This window comes from Rhodnius prolixus, unplaced genomic scaffold, assembly GCF_049639745.1.
Source record: "Rhodnius prolixus isolate KJV_2025 unplaced genomic scaffold, Rpr scaffold_12, whole genome shotgun sequence".
NCBI lineage: Eukaryota > Metazoa > Arthropoda > Insecta > Hemiptera > Reduviidae > Rhodnius > Rhodnius prolixus.
The window spans coordinates 1,909,088-1,932,867 of record NW_027411635.1 but is presented as its reverse complement, the minus strand read 5'-3'; the positions used below and the strand labels follow the sequence as shown (position 1 = coordinate 1,932,867).

Genomic DNA, 23,780 nt, shown 5'->3' with positions numbered 1-23,780 from the left:
TTTATTGCTACTTTATTTTTTACTTCCGTTTTATTTAATAATGATTGTTAAAAACTAAAATGGTTACTTTTCTTTTTGTTCCTTCTCCAAAAATTGGCATTTGAGTAAATTAGTAGTGAAATGTCCGCTACGAATCTTCCCAGTTTTCTGCAATTACACCCTTACACCCCTCTGTTCGGGGTAGAGTTTTATTAATAACAAATAAAATCCATATGGCCATGAAGCTCAATAAATGCGCAACTTTTTCTGAAATTATGTGACTTCTTGATTCATTAATCATTGACAAAATGCAGTTGAAAATTTTAACAAAAATCATCGAGAACGAATTTTTTAGACATTAAGGTAAAAATTTCATTGTTTTAAGAAACGTTTTGAGGCTCGGTATTGAGCAAATTTTGTAGGAAATTTAATGCTCTTTCGTTTGGAATAAGCAGATTTGTTGTAGGATAAAGGATAGAAAAGTTACGGCCGTTTTTATAGTGGAAAACGCGAATATCGACGGAAAAGTTAAAAATGCAAATATCTTAGACCCTATTGAGAATCAGGCCATAGTGAATAGAATATTTTTTGTTGCATTTGAGCTGCTGAATCACCTCCCGAAGTTTCGATCACTCCTCCGCATACACCCTGTATACAGGGTGTTCATTTTAAGACGGCTCAAATGCATTTCATGCCTAAACGGTTGATCTGAGCAAAAAATCGTAGAGTTAAAATTTGTTGCCCGTCACCTCTAGTTTTAGAATATGTGACTTGATTTTAGATTCCTGTCCGTATAAGCGGCTGACGCGCGACCAAAAGTGAGGGTTCGCAGTTGATCCCCATTTCCATATACACAGTTTTAATGAGTATATAAAGTTATGAAAGTTATATCTTAAAAATTAAAGGAGCTAGGCCATTTCAAAATCTGATATTTATTAATCATATTTCAATTTTTTAACTTGTTATCAAAGAGAAAGAAGAGCACGCGATAGGTCATTTTTATGTATTTTTTCATCCCCTTTCTACTAAAAATATTACCAAGTCAGTAAAGTTAGTATTTTTCTTAATATCGGGAAATAAGTAGTTTTCCGAGTGATTTTTCTAAGAAAAATCAAATGTTAAGAGCTTTAGATGTTCTCAAGCATACACAAAATGGCTAAAAATTAATTTTACATCTGTTACAAACAAGAAGGTTTAATAATTATTTGGTAATTTTGGGAGAGTTGCGTTTAATTACCAAAAAAAAATTGGAAACCTCCTGCCACATATTTAAGTGATCAATATCTTTCATGTAAAGGATCAAACTTATTCCTTAATTTATCAAATAACGCACTTTACTCAATTTGTGAAGCATGTACTATGCCTCCTCTAGCTCGCAAGCCAGGTTAGCCAGGAGGCTTATCAACTGCTCTCTGTATCTGAGAAGGCAACCAATTATACCAAGAAGTAATTTTTGGTCAAATTTATGTATTTATAAATAAAGATTTATTATTATTATTATTATTTGAATGGGACTCCTCAATCAAGGCGTCAATTAGCAGGATACACTGCTCACCTTCACGCTGCGGCCCTGCCAATGTTTAAAAAATATTGAAGTTAATTCACTTTCAGTAAATATGCAAGTTTGAAGATCAATTTATATATTAGAACTTAAGTAACTTTAGTTGGAGAAAGAAGATGGTTCAAACATTTTATTTTATTTTTAACAATTTCCAGGGTTTAGCTGATGGCACCATTCACCCATATCTAAATAATAGTTTGGCAAATGCGAAAGATAAATTTACCAAGTATTTTAAGAAGCGGCAAAGCAATCGTTGGGTAAACCCTATCGCCAAGTATAAACCCAAAGGTAACATCTTTTCCGCAGTACATCTGAGAACCTACCGCTCCAGGAATTTTAAATACAAAATGCAAGTTAGGAATTATAAAGGAAACTTTAAAATACCAAAAGGTAGGTGATTTTAACAGAAATTTAGTCCTTATACCGAAAAATTATTTTAAGAAAATTATGGAATAGGCAAACTAACAAAAAAGAATGTTTTTCTAACAAAAAATGGGAACATTAAAAACCACCAACATTACGCTGTCCTCGTGAATAACAATCACGAGCAACTAGGATATCCTACAACAGTGCAGCGTTCAACAACTTTTGGCCAATTATAATTTTTTACTAGATCAAAATCTTTTTTTTCAACTTTCGCCATTTTAACTACACGGCCCTTATAGCCAAATCACATTCACAACTTCACATAGTTCGTACCTCCTCCGTGAATTCTTTTCTTTCACTAGGCCCTTGTTTAAATACGTTTTTTGTTTTGAATACAGGGAGACAATTTATGTCTGCAGAAATTGAGCATGTTCTTTTAACAATTAGCATCTATATGAAGCTTTTCTTTTGTTGTCATCCTGCACGGTGCTGTTATTGGTTGCCAAGGTAAATTAGTTCGAATTCAAGAAGATTAAGAAAGCTATTTCTAAATTCTCATCCCAGTGGCTGTTGCCTTGTCTGCCTTCCTTATTGGTTAGAATCATTGACGTTCTTAGACTTACGCTGTAGACTAGCGTTTCCCAACCTGTGGTACGCGAGTTGCTGGTTGGTGGTTCGCGAAAAATAATCAATAATGGCGGACATACAAAATTTAAAAAAATTAAATCATAAAAATATCTTAGAAACGTTGTTTCCTATAATTCATAAAAATTATTTTAATTAATAATATTATACAGTAAAGTTATGAATATGTACAGTAATAAGGTTAGTCTATCTCAAGATATACGAGAAAATATAATAGCACATTTAACAGGATTAAAATTTTCCAAAACTCGAAAGCCCTTCTAGAATTAGAATTGCTCATTAGAATGCTTATATCATAAACCTAATATTTCTGTAATAAAACAGGGAACACTTGCACTTAACTGATTTAAATAAAGTAAATAACATTATGTTTAATGTATTTTGGAATTCTCAAAATTTATTACAAAATGTTGGACAAACAATATTTAGATAAATTCATTTCTTTTCAAGTTATAAGAATTTCTTTCTGAAATAAGATTTGGGTGGCCCTTATGTTATTAAATGTAAAAATCAATAATGTAATTTCTACAATCAAACCCCAAAGATCATTGTTTAATGTGTAATAAGAACGAGCCGGAAACATTAATTGTTTATCAGCTGCCCAGTCTATGAAAGTTTTAGAATCCTACTCCGTATAAACAAATATAATAATCCTAAAGAAGAACTTTGTAAATTAATTAATAGGTTTGAAGAGAAAAATATGTACGCAATTTTTAATTATACAAGAGTTTTAAAACTAAGATCTTACACTTTACGAAGTTTATAAAGTGAATATGAACTTGAACTCCTTTGTAACAGATACATTGTATCTCTATACACATAAAGATAATAATAATAGAATAACACACTCGGAATAACAAATTTCACGAAATACAATCATTTTTATGAAGTGGTACAATTTAGCATGATGAACTAGCGAGTGGTACGCGAGCCAAAAAAAGGTTGGGAAACGCTGATGTAGACAGATATTTCTTCTTTTTTTTTCGATATGTTGTACTTTCGCCCTAACACTATTGCAGCCTACACTATTGCTACACAGATTACGGCGCGGATGCAATTTTGTACGGCTCCCCACTTAGGCGGTCTACAGTTGCAACACTGCAGGGTATGTAGCACGATACAAAGCTGAAGACAAGAGTAATTCATTTATTTTTAATAACCGGTTCCCTAAGGTTTCATAATTTCATAAAAACGGTTCGCGCGAACCAGTAGGATATGCCCTTACTGATCGTATGCAAATATATATATTTTTCAGAAATAATGAGACGAGGAATAATAAATCTAAGTCTGCAAAGATTATTGCCGTACAATGAATGGTGTTGGTACGTGTACAACAAATTCTTCCTGTGGCGTGATGATTCTGAAGAAATTCGTAAGTATCCATATTTTCATATCGAGTGTAAGAATCCTTTAATACTTACAACTGTCTCAAATCTATTCTTTATTTTTCTAAATTTGGGGTTTAATATTAGTTTGCAAGGCAAGATTTCTGCAAAAATAATGTACTAGGTGCTTTAAATTTTGAACGTATATTCACTAAATAACCATTTCAATATATTATATTTATCCAGCTCCTGTATTATGTTATGTTATTTTTTAATGCTGTTTCTCGTACCGTGGTTTGTTATGCATGTCAGGTTTGGGGCTTTCAAAGGTATGAAGAATTAGAAAAGTTTCAAAGATTTTTTATTAAAAAAGTTTTCAGATTGCCTTCAGTGACCCCTAATTATATGCTTCCTATTGAAACGTCCACAACTCTTATTAAGGTTTTTACTTTTTCTTTACATTTTAGCTACTGTCTAAGAGTTCTTAACTTGCCCGATTATCGCCTTCCCAAAATATTGGCTTTGGAGATTATTAAAAATAAAATTTCTTGGTTTAAGCACTGGTCTTCTTTAGCTCAGCGCTTCTTTTGTGCATTTGATTCATCCATTGCAAATATGTCTAATTGGCGGACGCAACTAACGGCCATCGTACAAAGAATAGGGATTCACCATCTTGAGGAGTGTGTGGAGTTGGCTCGTTGCTCTACGAGGTTTTTATTGTATAAAGAGTTGGATTATTCTGTCAAGCCTTGTAGCTTGGTGTCCAGCTCAACGAAACTAACGCTTAGTCAACTTGGTTGGCTATTCAGACTTCGTGGTGAGCTACTCTATTTAAATTATACCCCTTGGGTTGAGAGAAGTAACTCCTTGTGTTCTCTGTGTAACTCTCGGGCGAGGGAGGATGTCTGTCATTTTTTGGCAGACTGCTCCATTCTCTCGGAGATACGTAGGCTTTATGTTGGTTGTGGCAAATTATCTAGATCGGAGTTAATATTGATGCTCAATGGCGAAAACTGCATTGGGATTATTGGTTTTGCGAGACACGCCTGGCAATATAGACACAATTTAATCATGGAATTTAATTTTGATTAAGCTTTCTTTGTATTACACTTTACAGGTTCTTTTTGCTTTAACTAAGTGTACTTAGTTTAGTAATTCATAGTAGTTCATATATTTAGTATATTATTGTTATTATTGTTATAGAAAATGGTAATTTATTTTAAGAGAATCTTTCTTTTTTTTTCTGCTTATTATTACTATTTTATTTGTATTATTATTTATTTATTTTTTTTTTTTTCTCATCTTTTGTATTCTCTTTTAGCAGTTTTTGTTTTTAAATATTTAGTCAATTTATAAAGCAATTTGTAATTGTTATTTTATATATGTATATCAACCTCCGGCAGACGGTTTTCCATTGCCGTAGAATACTTTTCTCTTTCTTCTTTTTTTATGTTTGTATTATAATTTCTTTTCAAATAAAGTATTATTATTATTATTATTATTATTATTATTATGTTATTTTAATAACAATAGAATATTTCCTTAAATGTTCATGCTTGAAGAAAGTCAGTTAAGCAAAATACCTCCTTAACTGAACTTTTTAAAAAAAGTTTTTGTGATTTTCTTTCTAAATAACACCAACGAGCTTCTTTAAATATGGAGCACTAACTATTGTTACTTCTGTTTTAAATATTTAAAAAACAAAACAAAAACAAAAAAAATCTGAAAAATACATTTAGCGGTTTTACAGGAAGTGTGATGAAGATCGAATGACTTAATATCTCATAAACCCTGTTTCAGAATGTAAACGAATTTTGAATTTAACCTATCCATTCACCAAATACAATGTTAAGACTTTTGTTGGTCCTCCTATGAGGAAGAAAAAGATCTTACAGATATCAAAGTACAATAAGCGGACTTATCAGAAGAAGCAGAAAGCTTCCAGCAAGGAAGATACAATGAAGAAGCCGATCGTCTTTAAATGTGAGTATCTTCATTCTTTTAGAGGATAGGAAGAGGTGCCTGAAATTGTGTTTGAGTTTTTTGGTAGATAAACAGGTAATGACCATGGCAGCGTAGGTCAGGACTGGTTAATGATGGCTCCCTCAGGTGTTATTCACGAATTGAAGGTCGTTAGACTTGGTTTCAAAATTTTCTATTGTACCTAGGGTTGCCAACTGCCCTTTTTTGGTAAGCACTGTCCTTTTTAAACACCTGGTTGTCCTTTCTTAAATTAGGAAAGGATGCCTTTTGTCCTTTTTTCAGATACTATTCACAGATACAATTTATTTTATTGTATTTTTTATTTAAGTTCTGACTTCCGAGACTTCTTCATTTGGCGTGTTGTTTTTCTGTTCTAATTGAACTGAATAGGTCAACAGGTTATTGAAGTAACTATGAACAAAATGCAAAAAAGGGTACTGGATTTGATGTTTCTGATCAATTATATTCTTATGGTAGGTGAATTCCTTTCATAATGCCGACGCTGTTTTGAGGCCTACTTTTTTGCAATTAATCACAGATTTCTGCATCAATTTTTAACATAACCACTATTCATGATATACCTTTCGAAAGGTGATTGTATGTAGATGTTTTTCATGAGTAGTCCACTTTTTAAACTTATATATGTAATATTTTTGAGAAAAATAAAGTCGAAAGTTTTTGGAAAAAATTAGAAACTTGCTATTTCTTATGTATTTCTTATTTGGCCACAAAGTGAAATACTTGATATTATTATTTTGGAATATAAATTAGCTTATTTAAGAGGAAATTTAACCTTCTTTTTAATGAGCTTATTGAAATTGCTGAAGCTTTAATAGTTTGAGAAATATAGATAAATGTTTGCTAAAAAGTAGTAATACCTTGAAAAAACATAAAATTAAAAATATCTATAAAATAGAGCCGAATCGTGCCATAGTTTATATAGAATTTTTTGTTGCAAATGATGCCCAGAATCGCCTACCGAAGTAATTGGTAGTCTTATGCTGAACACCCTGTATATTCCCGGGCCCCAAAATCCTGCCGACGGCCCTGTACGTACCTAATTTTTTTTAGGGTGTTCTTTTTTGGGAACTTTATAGAGTTGGCAATCCTAATTGTACTCTATTTGAAACTAAGCAAATTAACCTTCAATTATAAACATAGTACTTCTTCAAAATATTTCCTAACATTTTCTCAAATATTTCAGAGAGATCAGAAGTAAATGTTTAAAGTGCAATTTGACTTCCTTATTTTAAAACAGCCTACTTTAAAATTGACTACTGGTCCATCTAAAAGAGTTTTCAATTAATTAAACAACTTGATAAACTAACACTGTTGAGTGCTCGTGAAAACGTTTTCTTGTAAAACAAACGTAATATCTCATACAGAGAGAAACATTTTAATGCAAATATTTGCAAAACAAAGGGTGCTGCCCAAATAGATCGGGTTGCTAGACACACAGCGTACCAATCAGTCAATCAAGATATATAGACAAAGTGGACAAAAAAGAAAGAAGTCAACACCAATACTACACCATTCGTCAGGCAAAAAAAGAAAAACGAAAATCCTTCCTAACACTAATACAATATGTCAACAAAATAAAATAAAATAAACCAAACCAGCAACAGAAACATCCAAATCAAAATAATAACATATCATAATCATACAATACCAACAAATAAGCGGGCAGAACAATCAAACTCATGCCCCGTAGATGTGGTGGTGGATAATGCCAATCGAGTCCACAATGATAGACTCCGCCAAGGCCTCCAATTCCCTCAGATCAATCCCTAGCTCCTGAAGGAAGCCGAAAATCAGCTTAGGGATGACACCTCGGGCACCGAACCAGAGACCCCGAACCCGAAACTCTCGGTCACCGAAGTCATGGAACCTCTCTTTCAAGAAGGGGACACAACTCTCATATATACCTTTTTTTTCCAAGTCCACCTTCTCCGCCTGGTCCCCGAATCTCACGGTCGGGTCGAGGACTAAAAGGAATAAAAGGAATCCTGGAAAATGATATACCGTTAGAAAGCCCATTAGACAAGGAAACTTTTTATACAAAGTGCCAGCACCTAGGTCTGATAATGATCACATAAGGGCCTAATGAGTTTTCTTCAAAAATTTCGATTACTTTTATTTTTCCAGTATTCGGAGGCTGTTTGGAGAATAACTTATGCTTCAAAATGGTGTCAATTTTTAGGAAATGTATCTGTCTTTCTAACCGTGTCATCAGAATCGAATTCAGACTAAAACTTTCTGAGTAATAACCATTTTATTGGAAAAAAGTAAGGATTTTAGAAAAAAAAAATTAAAGTGACGTCACTCAAGAACAGTGGAAAATATGAAGTTAGCCATTACGTTATTGAACTCCACTTTAGATGTACTACACACAGTAGGCCTAAGGACATTAGTTAATGGTTCACCCAGTTTATACCACCCGGTCATTTTGACTGATTATTTCGATCGGCTGTTATGAAAACTTCTTAGGAATTACTTCAATCCACCAGTACGGCAACAGCGAATTAATTCCCGGAAAATGAAATTGCTGTTTTTCCCCCAATTTCTCAGAATTTTGCAATGTTTTGTGGTGCATTTCTATTTTCTTATTGGTAATTGTTGCATACAGTTGAAATACATACAGTACTCAGTCATTTTCTTATTGGCAGTTGTTGGTAATGTAAATAGATGTATATGCCATGTACCTACAGTATTAGAATGAAATATATTTTATTTTCTTTTAAAACATTTCTTTGAATTTTTATATTTTTTCATCTAAATATCAAACCGATCAAAATGACTATAGTCGAATAACTCTAGCCTGCCTAGACTTAGGCACCATAAGTGCTGCTACAAACAGAGCGTGGGAGTCCAGAGTTTTGGCTTGCCTATCCGTTGATTGTGCCCAGTTTGAACAGATTCTTTAAAAAAATAACCTAATTTGGACAGTAAACTGAAATTTGTTTTTCATATTTTAAATCCAACGCTGTAGTTTTCAAACGAGGTAGAAATAAACACACTAGGCCGTTAATGTATACCAATAAAGAAATTAAAATTTTGGATAAATACTGCTATCTTGGTGTTTTGTTCAATTCGTCGGGTAGATTTCTGAAAAATTCAGAATTTTTTGTTAAAAAAGGTATGCTTGCCTCAGCTAATACCCGAAGTATTTTAAATAAAACGCGCAGCAATAATTGGGCCACTGAGATGACTTTATGTAATTCCATGGTAGAGTCGACGGTGTTATATTCGGCAGAAGTTTGGGCACCTTTATATTGTCATAAATTGGAAGTAGTGCCATTGAGATTTTATAAGTCTTTATATCACTGGCCAAGAAACACACCTAACCATTTTGTAAGATTGGAAAGTGGTCACAATAATATTGAAATAAAAATTGTTAAGCGTATGGTTACATGGCTGTGCAGAGTAATGGAAATGGACTCGTCCAGATTACCTAAAATTTGTATTCAAAGGTTGAAAGCTCTAGATAAATGGTCGGGCAATAAAATACACTATAATTGGTACACACAATTAAAAGAGAAATTGTCCAAGGTTGGAATGATACATATCATAAATTATGAAAATCCAGATATAATACGCAAAGAATTACCTAACTTAGTGGAAAAATATGTAAACCACCATGTTAGTAAAGATGTAGAATCTGTTCTTAATTCTAACTATAACAAAATATATAGATGCATAAGTGCCCTAGGCTTTAAAGAAAGTTATTTGCAAATTCATTGTAATTTAAGTAAACGCAGAATATTAAGCCAATTAAGGATATCAAATGAGAACCGATTTAAATTATTTTTTAAAGGAAATTTGTATACACTTGAAACAGGGGAAAATGTACAATTTGTAATCTTCAGAAACCTGAAAATTTAATTCATTTCTTGTTAAATTGTCCAATATATAGTAGCTGCCGTAAAAAATACTTAACTAAATATATTGATAGATCGTTAGATGAGCTGGGTAATTTGGAAAAAATTTTATGTATTTCTGATTTGGAGCACTTGAATAATGTGTATTATTATACAGTCTCAGCACTGAAAGTAAGAGCTTTTATTTTGAATGAATAGTGTTTGTAGTTTGGCTTTCGACCACACTATATTGTCTTGTGCATTGATCTGTTAAATAGTTCCACCAGAAGTTGGTGATTTTGTTTATTAAATTTATTTTTGTTCCTTTTAATTCAATACAAGTTTGTAATGTTACTATTTTCTTATTTATATAAATATTATTGTATTCACTATCAACTCCTTGTTAGGAGATATTGTAATCTCAAAAAACAATAAAATCTATGTCTATGTCTATATTTTAAATTACCATAACTTTTGAAAAACTTAACCGATTTCAAATTTTTTTTTTTTTTTAGGAGCTCAAATACTATAAAAATATGCAAAAAAAAAAATATAACGTTCCATTTGAAAAAACAAAGTTGGATGCTGTATCTCGAGATACAGGGGTTTAAAAAAATGGGTCAATCACTGAAAATAAACTAGACTAAAAATGATTAAATACGTGTTTTTTATTTTTTCGAAATTTCCCGCCGTTAAAAAAAAAAGTGGGTGGAGCCTGTAACCATGGTCACCCTGTATATCAATGATTGGTATATCTAGTGTTACTTAGCTTTTTGTAACACCACATTACTTTATTCCCTATGGAATAGATTAGATTGTCGCATTATAATAGCATGATCTGTTACCCAATTATGTTTATTTTTCAAATTTTAGCATTAATACCGGTCACTGAGAGTGAGGAACACGAGAAACGAGGACGTATAACAATAATGAACCGTCGAAGAAAGAATTTCCAAAGACTGCATGAGGTTTTGGAGACATTTTTCACAACAGGAAAAGAGGTAAACTATTTTTAGGGCTGTTTTTTAAATTTCGCTTCAATAATGAACTTCCGGCTTTCTTCAAATGTTTTTGGGTCCTCTAAACACGAAAAAAAAAAATGGTTTAGCTTAACTCGAAAACTTTATGAAATTTTGTTTAGGTTATACAATGTGAACCCATCAATAAGGTTTTGGTAAAAACCAACCTACCGGAATTCTTACCATGATGCTGCTCTCAATTTTTTTTGGAGCTTTGAATATTGTTTCGGTTGCTTGGTCCCCTGGTCATTCCGGGATTCCGGGTAACGAACTTGCTGATGAAACAGCAAAGGAAGGAGCTGCGTTGATAACAATGACTCTTCAGCTCATTATCCCTGTATCCTATCGACGTTGTAGAACAGAGGTGGAGCAGTGGATTTTGAAGGAACATCGGAAATGGTGGAGATCCCCGAGCTGATTGCCGTCAGGCAAAGCAAATTTTCGGCCTGTCAAAAACGGCTATGGTTGGCTTTAGCAGTTCCCGGATCCGCCAGTTAGTTCAGGTGTTGAGTGGACATGCGTATTTAGCGTACCATCTTTTCAAATGCGGCCTTACCCTGTCGCCAATTTGCGCTGGCTGTGGTGAGCCCCCAATGAGACTGTGCGGCACTTTGTAGAGGTGTGTCCCGTTTATTCTAAAACTAGATTTCTCGTCTTCGGGAGGTTAAATGTTTCCCTACCGGAGATTGTGGCATCTGGTAATCCTTACCAGAACTTTCTAGGATTATTCCAGTGCACTGGGCGATTGAGTCGCCATGCTACCTAGTGTTCTGTTGCTACTTTATTCGTTTATTGTAAAGGCATCTGGCAACCTCTAGCCGGATTTGTTGGTTTTAAAGCCCCGGTATCTCTTATGAGATGAGGAGTGGGCGAGGAACAATAGGCATTTTGGATTGCCTGCATTCCTTCCCCTTTTTGGTGGAACCGCCCTTCTAATACAATCTACAATCTACCGGAATTGGGGGACCACTTTATTAAGTAGATTTTTTAAGTTTTTTGGATTTCTCAAAAAATCATGTGAGAGTACTCATCATCCAATTTTTTGTTTTTGTGTAAAAATTTGTTTTGATAAAATTGTTTAATTGTAGTTATTATTTTTCAGATCGGATGCATAGATGCTGACAATTTTGAAAATATTTTTAAAATGAAAGGCAGATCAAAAAGTAAATCATTTTACATTAAGAAAATTCATAGGATACTAAAATTGCCAAGACTTACTATATATTCCAAAACTTGGTCAAAATTAAAGAAAAAGCCCTGGGATTATCTTAAGAATTATATGATAAATCTTTACAAATGGTATGAAATGAAAAGTGCTGAATCGAATAAATTTGAGATGGAAAAATTATTGGAAGATACAGAGAGTTCTGTAGCATTACTCATGAAAACCCTAGATAACGAGGAATTCAAAAAACGAAAAGCAATTACTGATAAGCTGGAAATGGAGTCAACACAAGTTGAACCGACAGAAACAACTAAGAGTGAAAAGAGTGCGCCAATTAAAAAAAGAAAATCAGAAAGAAAATCTGAATCAAGTGAACGGAAAAGCGAAAAAGATGGACGTACTACTAGTAAATCAACTAGTAAAAAGAAAACTGCCACAAGTTTTAAACCATCAAAATTAACTACAGCAAGCGATAAAGACAGAAGTAAGACTGAAGAACGTACAGATAGCAAGAAACAGGCATCAGATAAGAAAAAAGTGAAATTCAGACGTAAATTTAAATATTCCATTCCACCGAAAGTACAAGTTTATGAATATCCATTGGAATTGCCTTCCAAATCCTCCATACAACTACAAGATGAGAAAGAAAACAGAACGAGACCTTACGAATCTTACCAACAGGCTTTCGGAAATAAGATTACAGGGAGGCGTTACTTTAATGTATGTGGCACCCTCAAACTAAGAAATGTGGTAAGACTGCTTTTTTACAACTGACAACTGATTTGGAAAAGGGCTGCTCAAAAGAGATTTATCTTTAGGCCCAGAGAGTGGCCTAGTACATACTATTTGCTTCTAGTTTTTAAATACTGTAAAATTTTTGTCCTTTTACTAAAAACTTTAATTACAACTAGTGACTGCCACTAGTTATTAATTAATAGAGGGTTCGATTAGAATAATACTCGCTGTACTTATAAGTAGTGATTTGATTTATTAACACATTAACATTACTCACATTAACATTTACTAGCAACTATCGCTATTCATTACAGTTACCATTTACAACAATCACAACAGTTTACTGTTACTTACTCACTACGTAAATACTCCACAAAACTGTTCCACGACTGACCACTGGTCCGTACTGCACCGAAATGCACTAGTCTCAGCTGCACTAACAAAGCTCTACTCACTAACTGGCTCACCGCCCAACTCGCTAACTCTACTGACTAACTCCACTCACTGGCTAACTGCCCAACTGGCTAACTCAACTCAAACTCTGACTCTCTCCAACTGTGACTGATTGCAACTGTGTCTGCCTCACTCCAACTGCGACTGCCCCACTTCAACTCCGACTGTCTCGCTCCTACCTGCGACTCACTGACTGGGGCAACACACACTGCCCCCACCCCAACTGGGGCCGCTTCCTTAGCTTGTTTTTACACAGTGGTGGACCGTTATAGGCTTCGGTCACTAAACTCCCTGAACAATGTGGCCCTTTCTTCTCCGTCTCAGGTGAAGTCTGGCCTCTTGTTTACCCAGTGGTGAACCGTTATAGACTTTGGTCACCCAACTCCCAGAACAATCTAGGCCTTTCTTCTCTCCTCAGGTCAACTTCGTTACAATATATCTAATATAAAAACCCTGATAGAACTTAATATATTCTTCTCATACCAAATTAAGGAATTTTTTTATAAATGTTGGTTACAACAATCTCTGGGAAATGCAGGACCAATATGTAATTCGTAAAAATTTAAATGCAATTTTGTTAACCTATGAAGCCAATTTACACAACACTGAAGTAGCCAGACTATATGTACTCCTTAAATTACAGTATTTATTATAGAAATATTCCTTTAAATATCTCAGGTGTTCAAAATTATCTTTTACTCTCTCTACCATTTCCTGTAACTAGCATATTGTTCCAACTTGAAACTTAATATTATTAAGTAATTTCTCCATTAAAATCATCCACAAAGCAATAGCCTACTTAATAAATACCTAACCAGCTCTGTACTCTTTGTAATCTCCATGAAAATGAAGATTTATTCCATTTGTTTATTAACAGTCCGCTTTATGAATGCATGATAATAAAGTATCTTCCTCAATTATCTATTCCAGCCACTATTAGTAGAGAGGAATAATTATTTCATTTACTATCACCTTTATCGAAATCTGAATGTATTAATATTTACAATTATATCGTTAATGTAGTAATGTTACGCTCATCCATGCTTAATGACTGATATAAGTTATAATTTACTGTTTAAATATTTAAGTTAAAATTCAATTTAGTAGTTTATTTCTCATTTAGTATGATTATTTTTACATTATGTGATTTATTAGTTTTTGTTTAAGTTTTATTTATTTATTTTTTATCTTTTAATATTTTGTTTCTAAAACGTTTTGTTTATGCAAATCCTTCTGCACACCTGTCTCGTTAAAACAGAATAATAATAATAAAACAAAATATTCTTCTTATATACTTTAATGCTTCTGTACTCCATTACTATTTTTTTAAAATTATTATTATTTTTAAATGATTTAAGGCGCGTTAACATCTGAGGTTATTGGCGCCAGGTGCTTTTTTCTGTGCACCACCGGCCTTCGGACAGTGTTCTCTTGTTACAGACAACACTTAAGAATTATAGTGTGCTGTAAGAAGCTCCTAGAAAGAGAAAATCTAAGGGCCAACAGGCGGATTCGAACCCGGGACCTCCGCGTGGGATCCAATACACTAATCGCATAGCTAATCCCTTCCATTTTATTATTATTATTATTTGAACTTTTAAAATTGCGTCAGCTAACATACTAACAGCTGAAATTACAAGCTGAAGCTTCAAATAGCTTACTTCCATTAGATGTAGCCCGCAACTTTTGTCATCACCACACTCAACTCCTGAAAATATAGTGGCGTTGCTAGTCGTAATTTAAGAATAAAACAGTGTTCTCTCGTTATTACACTGTCAATTAGCGGACAGATATCTGTAAGAAACTGCTTGAAGAGATGATCTAAGTTGGACCTAAACTCGCGAACTCTTTGTGAGAGTCCATTGCACCAGCCACTCGCGAATCCCACCTATATGAAAGTTTTTAAACAAGGGATGAATAAGATGAACAAGATACAGTGTTCATTGCAATAAGATATTATACAAAATCATTTCCTCTAAAAATAAATAAACGCAACTAAGATACATTATATCTTACAATTCATGGAGGATAAGCCATTGGCTCCATTTTGGAAGCCTTGCTTTACTCTAGATCTTTCTTTATTTTCCAGCGTCCTTCATTCCCTGGAAAGCTGATCAGAGAGCCTTTCAAGAAGTCTCACTACAAAAGATACGTATATCCTTGCCAGACGCATATCTACGACATTGCCCATTATCAGGAACTAACTAAATACGCGACGAATGATATCAAGCGTAAGTAAAAAATCATTTTGTTACTTTGTCTCACTAGATAAGAAAAGTATTTTGATCAGTCAAATTTTTGAGTTTAAGTTTGAGTCAGAAGTATCGGTTTGATATACTTTTGAGTCCAAAAAAGTACGTAGATTTTTGTAAAATCTTTATCATGAGTTATGTAACCACTGAGTTCACTTTCTCTTACCTCTTTTAGTAAGAAGTACTGTTATCAAAGTAACATTTCTTTTACTCCTCTTAAGAAAAAGTAATGTACCTTCAGTTTCAAAATTTGAAACGAATTTAATAAAAATACATGAGCTAAAATAAAATAACTGCAAAAAATGTGTCTCTGGAGATTGGAGCAAGGTTTATGGCAGGAAATAGGTGTTATGCAGCCCTTCACAATGTTTTAAAAAGCAAGACAGTTTTGAGAGAAATCAAAATAAATATTTACAAAACCGTAATAAGACCTGTAGTGATCTATGCGGCAGAAACCTGGGTGTTAACGAGAGAGCAGGAAAAACTATTAAATACCTGGGAAAGAAAGGTTTTAAGAAAATTTTATGGTCCTGTAAGAAGTGGTGACGGGTGGAAAATGAGATCCGACACAGAACTGAGGGAGCTGTACCATGAACCGGATATAGTGGGAGTGATAAAAGCCAGTAGACTGGAGGTGAATTGGGCATGTAGAAAGAATGGGAAAAGAGAGAATGCCCAAGAAAGCAATGGATGGTCACCTAGGTGGCAGAAGATTCAGGGGCAGGACGAGAATGAGATGGTTGGAGGATGTGGAGGAGGATATCCGTAGATTGGGTACTAGGAGATGGCGAGTTAAGGCGCAAGACAGGGAGGTTTCGAAGGAGATTGTCGAGGAAGCCAAGGGTCGCCATGGCCCGTAGCGCTAAATGTGATGATAAAAAATAATATACTGTTCCAAATGTTAAGTACTTAATGATTTGTGTACTTTTTGTCGTTTTTATATGTACCTTATCCTTATAAACAAAAAGTTTTTGCTAAGGTTGTAGTACCAAGCTTGATTCACTGTCTTGCCCTTGAATTGTATTTAATGGTATAAAAATAGATTTATTGTGAAGTACTAATCGGTAGTTGGATGTGAAGTCTACTGATTTGTTAGGCATTACTTTACATTTTATTTAAAAGATTATACGTTTTCTGTTTTAGTGCTTTCTGAGCGCCTGCAAAAATCTCAAAAGGGATATCTATTTCCAAATAGAAATTTTAAGCATAAATTCATCATAATCTCCACAATGCTTACTTGGGCTAACACGCCTACGATTAAAAAGGTGAGTACGCTTATCAGTAAAAGATTTTGTGGTTTTAAAAAGCTATAAACAAATAAGCTGGCCTCCGCATTTTGCTTCCATCGTTTATTTTATTTTTTCGCAACCCAACATTTTCTAAGTCCTAACAAGTTCTGACCTTCTGCAATCTATTCGCTCTCATCACAATTTAGACCTCTCTAAACTTCTGATTAGCTACTATTTCTCTCCTAACAATGGACTTCAGGAATCTTTTCAGTTGTTCTGGTTATATAGTCCCTAAACTCAGTCTACCAATTTTACTATCTTACTAAAAAGAGATGCATCAACTCCTAATAATTCTTCATCTCCATGTGGTACCAGGAACTATCTGTGTAAAATCTCAAATAATTTTAAAGTAATATACCAGACGGACCAATTACAGTCGAACCTCGCTTAACGAGCATAATTCGTTCCAGAACCTTACTCGTTAAGCGAAACAATTTTTTTCATTTAAATTAAAATAAAAGGGGATAATTGGTTCCATGCAAAAAAAATATTGATATAATTTTTTTTTATAACATTTATTTCGAAAAAATTATATACATATGTACATATGATGTAATATAATATAAATTACATATATTAATTGAGATAAATATGTACATTCATAATTAATCCTTTTTAATTATAAATTTGTCCAATGTTCCTTGTTTCTGCCGTCGCTTCAAAATGTCTTCAAAATGTGACACAGCATTATCATTAAATAAATTTATAGATCGCATAGCCACAGCCTTATTCGGGTGATAGTTTTCTACGTGTGTTGCAACAGTTTCCCATGCTTTCAACATTTCTCTTATTGCGCTGGAAGATTGTTGTTCCTCTGATATTTTCTCCTCTTTGTCTAATAAATTCTCTTCCACCAATTCTTGTTGTGAAATGTGTTGCAACTCAACAAGTTCCTCTGTGGATAGCTCTTGACTATGATCGTTCAACCCCTAGAACAATCTAAGCCTTTCTTCTCTGCCCAGGTCAACTTCGTTACAATATTTAAACACAAATGTCACTATATGGACTTTCCCTATACACCACTCATTCGGTGAAGTTCGGTTTCGACTGTATCAGTGCATTAGATACGTGGAGAATATGAAACGCATATGCGTAAACAGGAATGACTAATCGAAGAATGCGCAGTTTTCGATGAGTCAGCGAAAACTGCGCAGTCAGCGAAATGTCATTAGAAAACTATCGTTATGCGAAACATCGCTCGCTATAAGAATCAATTTGTTTTACTCGTTATGCGAATTACTCGTTAAGCGAGGTGCTCGTTATGCGAGGTTCCACTGTATTTACCATATTCCGTCATAAGCCACATAAAATTGTAGCACGGAGGTTACTAGATCTGTGATGAGGACGCAAGGTATGATTCTTGGATGATCGTAGCAATAAAACTGTTATCGGAAACATGGGGAAGGTTTCACATGTGTGAGGAATAACGCAATTCCTCAATTGCGTTAATATTGTAACTCCTATGTAAATCTTCATTTTAATTTCCTTAAGCACCATGCATTTCGCTCTTAAAACTTTTTTGTTCTAATCTTTGTCTAATCTTCAACAAAAAACTAGCACCTCTAATCTCCACTCACTTATAATTAAAATTTATATTGCAGTACATGAAAGTAATCTGAGATTTCGTAAAACTGCTAATTTTTACTTCTTATTTACAGAATGAACAGATAGATGAAACATACTTCCATAAGAGAGTGCCAAATTCGCGGTATTTACCGCAGTATTATTTTGAAAATTTTATTATAGACTCTTCAAAAATGGTTAGTACTGAGCTAACAACGTTCGAAACGTAACAACTAATTGAGGCAAGGTCGACTAATGCTCTAATTTCAGTGAATTGTCCGGTTTTACGCCATAAAATTGTTAAATATGAACTGAAAAGTCAGAGTCTGAAAAAAATGGATTGGATGTATGATTTAGTTGTTTGTATTTGTTTTAGTTTTTTTTTTTTTTTTTTTTTTTAAGTCAATTCAGATGACCTAACGCTTTCATTTGAAATGGTTTTCATGGAAATCGAATTTTGGGAATTCCAGCTTTTACATTTTTAACTATAATGAACCAACATTGAATCGCTCAGCTAGCCTATTTTTAGTAAAACTAGCAAGGTAGAAAATAATTTATAAGTTAACATATTGGATTTGAGTTGGATAAAAAAAAAGTTTTTACTTTTAAAACGATTGTTAATAACTTTAATCTTTTCGCAGGGATTATTCGATGTGCTAATAATCGGCGTGGGTCTACTGTATGGGGACGAGTCTATAGACCTGCACGCTATGTTCGAAGTGGGCTTGAAATGCGACGAATTCTTACCCGTCTTTGGTGAAGGTGGCAATACGGTGCCAATCATTCATGTACACGAGCTTACAAGGTATTAGAACATGTACAGTACATATACAGTTGGTTTTAGCGTGTAATAAAAATTATTTAAAAAAAAAAATCATAATAATATTTTACAAACTAAATTAATCTCTAAAAAGAAAAAAAAATTAATTAAAATAATCTAGACTAGTTTTTACTTCGCTCATGAAAACTTAAACATTCTTTAAAAAAAAAAAAAAACGGTTTTAATTGTGAGCTTGGAATACTAGCTTTAGAACATTAGGTAACTAAAATAATTTAGGTACTAAATAACTCTGTAATACTGCATTCAATTTAATGGACAACATTAGTCTAAGATTCAATAGCTCGTAGGACGCAAATATCTCCAAATTATTTTATTTTAATTTTTTAAGAATGTTTTATTAATTTTCTTAATTTAGAGTTAGAAGTAATCTTTACATTTATACATTTTATACAGTTATTAACATAGGAAACGATACATTAGATATCTAAATGTAAGTTTAATGTGGGATTCTATAAATCTCAACATCCCACATTATTGTAACGCAAAAGTTGATAGTTCTCTCAAAGGCTAAGACAGAAATAGTCTTTAATTCTGGCACATTACATAGAGTTCTGAATGGAACCAAACGAATATTGTGCGTGATGTGAGGCTCTATAAATTTTAACATCCCATACCACCTTTAATGTCTTATCTGCAGATGGTATCTCCTTCATGTTTTTAAGCTATAATTTGTAAAGAAAATTTAAAGAATTGAGTAGAATTTCATGGACTAGGAAAATTTGTAAAGATAATACTGTAAACAAAAATGGGATTTTAAAGGAAAAAAATGTGAAGTTTGTTTAGTTTGTCCAGCGTTAGGCAGTAAACTGTCCAGTAAACTTCAAACAGAGAGCAATGCTAACCGATTTTAGTTCTGGAAAAAGGCTTGCGGAAGATTGGCGTAAAATACAATAATATTATTATTGACTTTCAATTTAACATTCGCTTGCTGTTTAATAACTTTTATTTGAAAATCGTTTTCCAAGGATAATAGGAATAATAGGCTGCCATTTGCACAATCTTGAAAGTGGAAGAAATATGATTGATGTCTTGAAATATGTTTTTTTATTTTTTGCAGTTAAGAAAACTTCCTTCTCGTATTTTAATTTCATGGTGTCACAGATTCAAGTTTTTATACTCCATTACAAACTCTTCTCTAGCTTTCATTTACCCTTCTACACACTTACACAATCGTATCAATGGGGTGGACTACTCGATATTTGTTACAACTCTAGATCTGTTTTATAATCCTACAACTTTATTTAAAACTGTCCGGTTGGACAGTTGTATAAGGGTTGATCGTCAAAAACTTCACGAAAAATCGTAACGTTGAAAAACACCCAACTTTGACAATTTTTTTTCTCTTTTTCTATAAAAGATAAAATCCCCAAATTTTTCTAAGAATATAGGGCACATCCCCGTTTACAAGAGTAATTTTTTTGGAACCACTTAGATTTAATAGATTTCGATAAAAAAAAAAAGTTGCCAAAAATGAGCAAAAACATTGAAATAAATAATCTGATCTGAGTACAAACTTATCACATTTAACACAAGCAAACTTACATTCATACTATTAACGCTTATAATTCCTAATTAATTTGACCGAAGCCAACCTTGATATTATTAGAAAGTAAAATATTTTCATATCTAAAAGAGGCCTCCAGGTACTTGTACTTTAAAAAATAAAATCCATTCTGCTTTTATTCAGCTCGTCAAAGAAAATAAATAAATTATTTTAGGCCTGACGAGCTAATGTTTGCTGACCATCTGTTGTACAGAACTTTAAGAAAAATTGAACTTCTTTAATCCTCCAAAATTTGAAATTTTCAAAAACATTCTGCACTTTCAGATAAATGATTTAAAACTAAAGTGGTTCTTTCGATTGGGAATCGTTATGCAAACTGTACTGATTATGTAAATTGGTAAGGTGGGCGGCATTTGTAATTGTTTATGGTTTGAAAAAGTCGGCTGTGTAGATGCTTTGGCATTAAAATTTGTTCGTGGAGATACATATTAGTTAAAAAAAATCTGCTGAACAGAAAATAAGCGCAAAAAATAAGTGAAGCATGCCTTCAGTCCAAATTCAGGATGCGTCACTTCAATCTCTTGGCTCTAGCAAAACTGCAGGGCCGGATTTACCTAACTAGGCTTCAGCCTAGGGCCTCAAGATCAAGAGGGGCCTACATTTAAATTGTTAGCAAAATCAACATTACACTATTCTAAAAACAGTACCAATAACAACATGTTTCATTTAACATATTGATATATATCACAGTAGTGATGTATTTTACTATCTCTCATGTAATTTACAAACCTAAAAATGGGAGGTGAAAGGGCCTCATAAGTGGAATAGCCTAGGGCCTCTTTACATCTAAATCCGGCCCTGATAAACTGTTAAAAGTTACTTTAAATACTAGTTCTAATTAATATTGCCATTGTACTAAATGTTTCCAGGTTCATTAAAATCTCGATTGACCAATTCCCCGAGGTACCATATGTATTCCTAACTGAACCCAGAATGTGGACCCAGTTTGATATTGTAAAGGTATTTGTTTTTAGTTTTAGTTTTTTATTTATTTTTTAATTAAGGCGCGTCTAGATCAATGTGGTTCAACAACCAATTACTATCTCTTGGCCTCCTAGGCTATTACAATACAAGGATGCTATTCCACCATTTATGTACCAAGGATGCTGATCCTATCGTTCTTTTGGTCATCAATTTCCTTGAGATAGCGTTTCTCCCCATTCTGTGGCTTCGTACAGTCTAATGCAGCTTTGAGAACCTGTTGACTTTTATCACAATTCGGTCCCTTGTATAGCATTCGCGTTCTTCATTATAGACTTATCATAATCACCTTCGCGAATTGGTCTATATTACATACTTTTCACTTAGATCGAGTTTTCTCTTAGAACTTTTATTATAACTGTCCACACAGATATTCGCCTGCCTCAATTCTAGAAGTTCTCACCTGAATGCTTAATACTTCTGGCTTCCTCTTCCTTTCCAAACATATTCCCTGGGTCTTGCTGTCTCTAGATACTAAAAAAAACGGACAGAAAAAATATCCATTCTTGCGCGACACTCTGATTAGATTTATTAATTTTTTTTTCTTTGTTTTGCGACAGGCGAGCGTACACCCACGAAATTCAGATTATATTTTCTCAAAAACGATGGTATTTCTCATTCACAAACCCGCTAGGGTACATATGACCTATGTCATATCAGTTTGACAACTATTTCATGAAGTACGGCTATAGAAAAAGTTTTTTTCAAATTTTGTCCTTCAAGACAGTCTGTAGGTTTCATTTGAATTTGGAATACTAATAACACGAAAGTTAGGACTATTATTTAGGAGTGAAATTGTTTTCAGAGAGCATTGTCTTTGTTTGGGTTCTGGGGAAGCAATCTCATCACGCTTCTTTTAACAATAACATTGAAGTCAACTAAGTTAAAAAAAAAATACTAATTTAAAATAAAATTAAGTCGTGTTAATGCCAGATTTAATTCTTATTTTTGCAGAGAATCAGTTTACAGTTCTGCATAGACATGCGGAAGATTGCCATCAATAACTCATTACAATATCATTTTCCAGTAAGTCCGTTATGTTGCATTCTTTAGATTTGAAGTGGCTTAAAAAAAAAAAAAAAAAAAATTACCTTCTTTGTATGTTTTGCAGGAATATGTAAACAATTTGATTGCCTGCCATTTTAAAACTAAATTCACATACGCAAACAACATCTTGTCTTGGGGTAATAATACCACATTGCGCCAGAAACTCAGGCCAGCTATTAAAGATTATATGCATGCCAAGAAAATGCAGGTAATTGCAAGAAAAAAAATTGAATTTAAAATTTGTTAATGAAGTAATGGGATCTGCTTATAGTTTTGGGAAACAAATATCCATATTTAAATAAGGATAATTATAGTTGAAAATCGACCTGATTCATAATTTTTCATGCCTTAAATTATAAGAGGAGGGATGTTCAGCAATGAACGTGGGAATACCTTCCAAGACGTTCCTGATGATCGGTGCTAATGGTACCCGAAACGAGGAACACCAATAATAAACTTTTTTAAAGAAGACTTTCAATGGCGTTTGCTAGACATCCTTCTTGAAAATCGACCTTTTTATTATTATTATTTACCTCATTATTTTTCTTTTAAAAATATTGTACCTTCATGAAAGAATCTGCTTTTCTGTTTCAGCCATTGAGGATCGCTTTTTATGGGCCACCCTGCACTGGCAAAACGTATCTAGCAAAATTGTTGGCCGCATACTACGACGTAAAGTATATATCTATGGCCGAAATAGTTGGTGCTTTCATTCAGCTTAGGGTGCGTAAATATTGAGAAAAAACTATTTTTATAGATGCGCACATAAATTTGAATTGGTACGGCTAAATGTGTTGAAAACGAAGTAACCATTTCTTTGTATATTTCAGGCTTATTATATTAAATGGGTAGTTGGAAGAGAATTGGCCAAATTGTGGAAAGTTAAACAAAGATGGCTCAGGTGAGTGAAATTATGTGCTAGCGCAGGCAGACTAGTTTTTGGCATAGATAAGTTAGGTTTTTGAGAAATTTGTAACATCTTCGATTAGAAAAAATTTACTTCTTTTATAAGATATTTCTCTAATCAGGGTTCCTAGCACCAAGTGACCACACATCCTTATTATTTATTTTATTTTATTTATTCCGTTACAGTCAGAGACATTCAGAAGGGGTTGGCCCAATTATAAGTATATATAAAAAATAAATAAATCATAT

General features: G+C 33.4%; 1 protein-coding gene across 5 annotated transcripts in view; it reads left to right on the top strand.

Moving 5' to 3' along the window:
- The window catches only part of LOC141461831 (uncharacterized), a 93,450-nt gene that overhangs the window by 5,449 nt on the left and 64,221 nt on the right, over positions 1–23,780 (top strand). For 3 of the 5 annotated variants that reach the window (XM_074143203.1, XM_074143202.1, XM_074143206.1), the window contains exons 3-16: positions 1,696–1,930; positions 3,807–3,923; positions 5,677–5,859; positions 10,590–10,717; positions 11,838–12,650; positions 15,178–15,319; positions 16,484–16,605; positions 18,288–18,389; positions 18,834–18,997; positions 21,467–21,557; positions 22,533–22,604; positions 22,690–22,833; positions 23,220–23,348; positions 23,456–23,526. In XM_074143203.1, coding sequence (XP_073999304.1) covers positions 1,696–1,930; positions 3,807–3,923; positions 5,677–5,859; positions 10,590–10,717; positions 11,838–12,650; positions 15,178–15,319; positions 16,484–16,605; positions 18,288–18,389; positions 18,834–18,997; positions 21,467–21,557; positions 22,533–22,604; positions 22,690–22,833; positions 23,220–23,348; positions 23,456–23,526 — 2,513 coding nt within the window. Of the gene's footprint in view, positions 1–1,695; positions 1,931–3,806; positions 3,924–5,676; positions 5,860–10,589; positions 10,718–11,837; positions 12,651–15,177; positions 15,320–16,483; positions 16,606–18,287; positions 18,390–18,473; positions 18,735–18,833; positions 18,998–21,466; positions 21,558–22,532; positions 22,605–22,689; positions 22,834–23,219; positions 23,349–23,455; positions 23,527–23,780 lie in introns of those variants that run through there. The other 2 variants (XM_074143204.1, XM_074143205.1) reach the window with 2 other exon arrangements.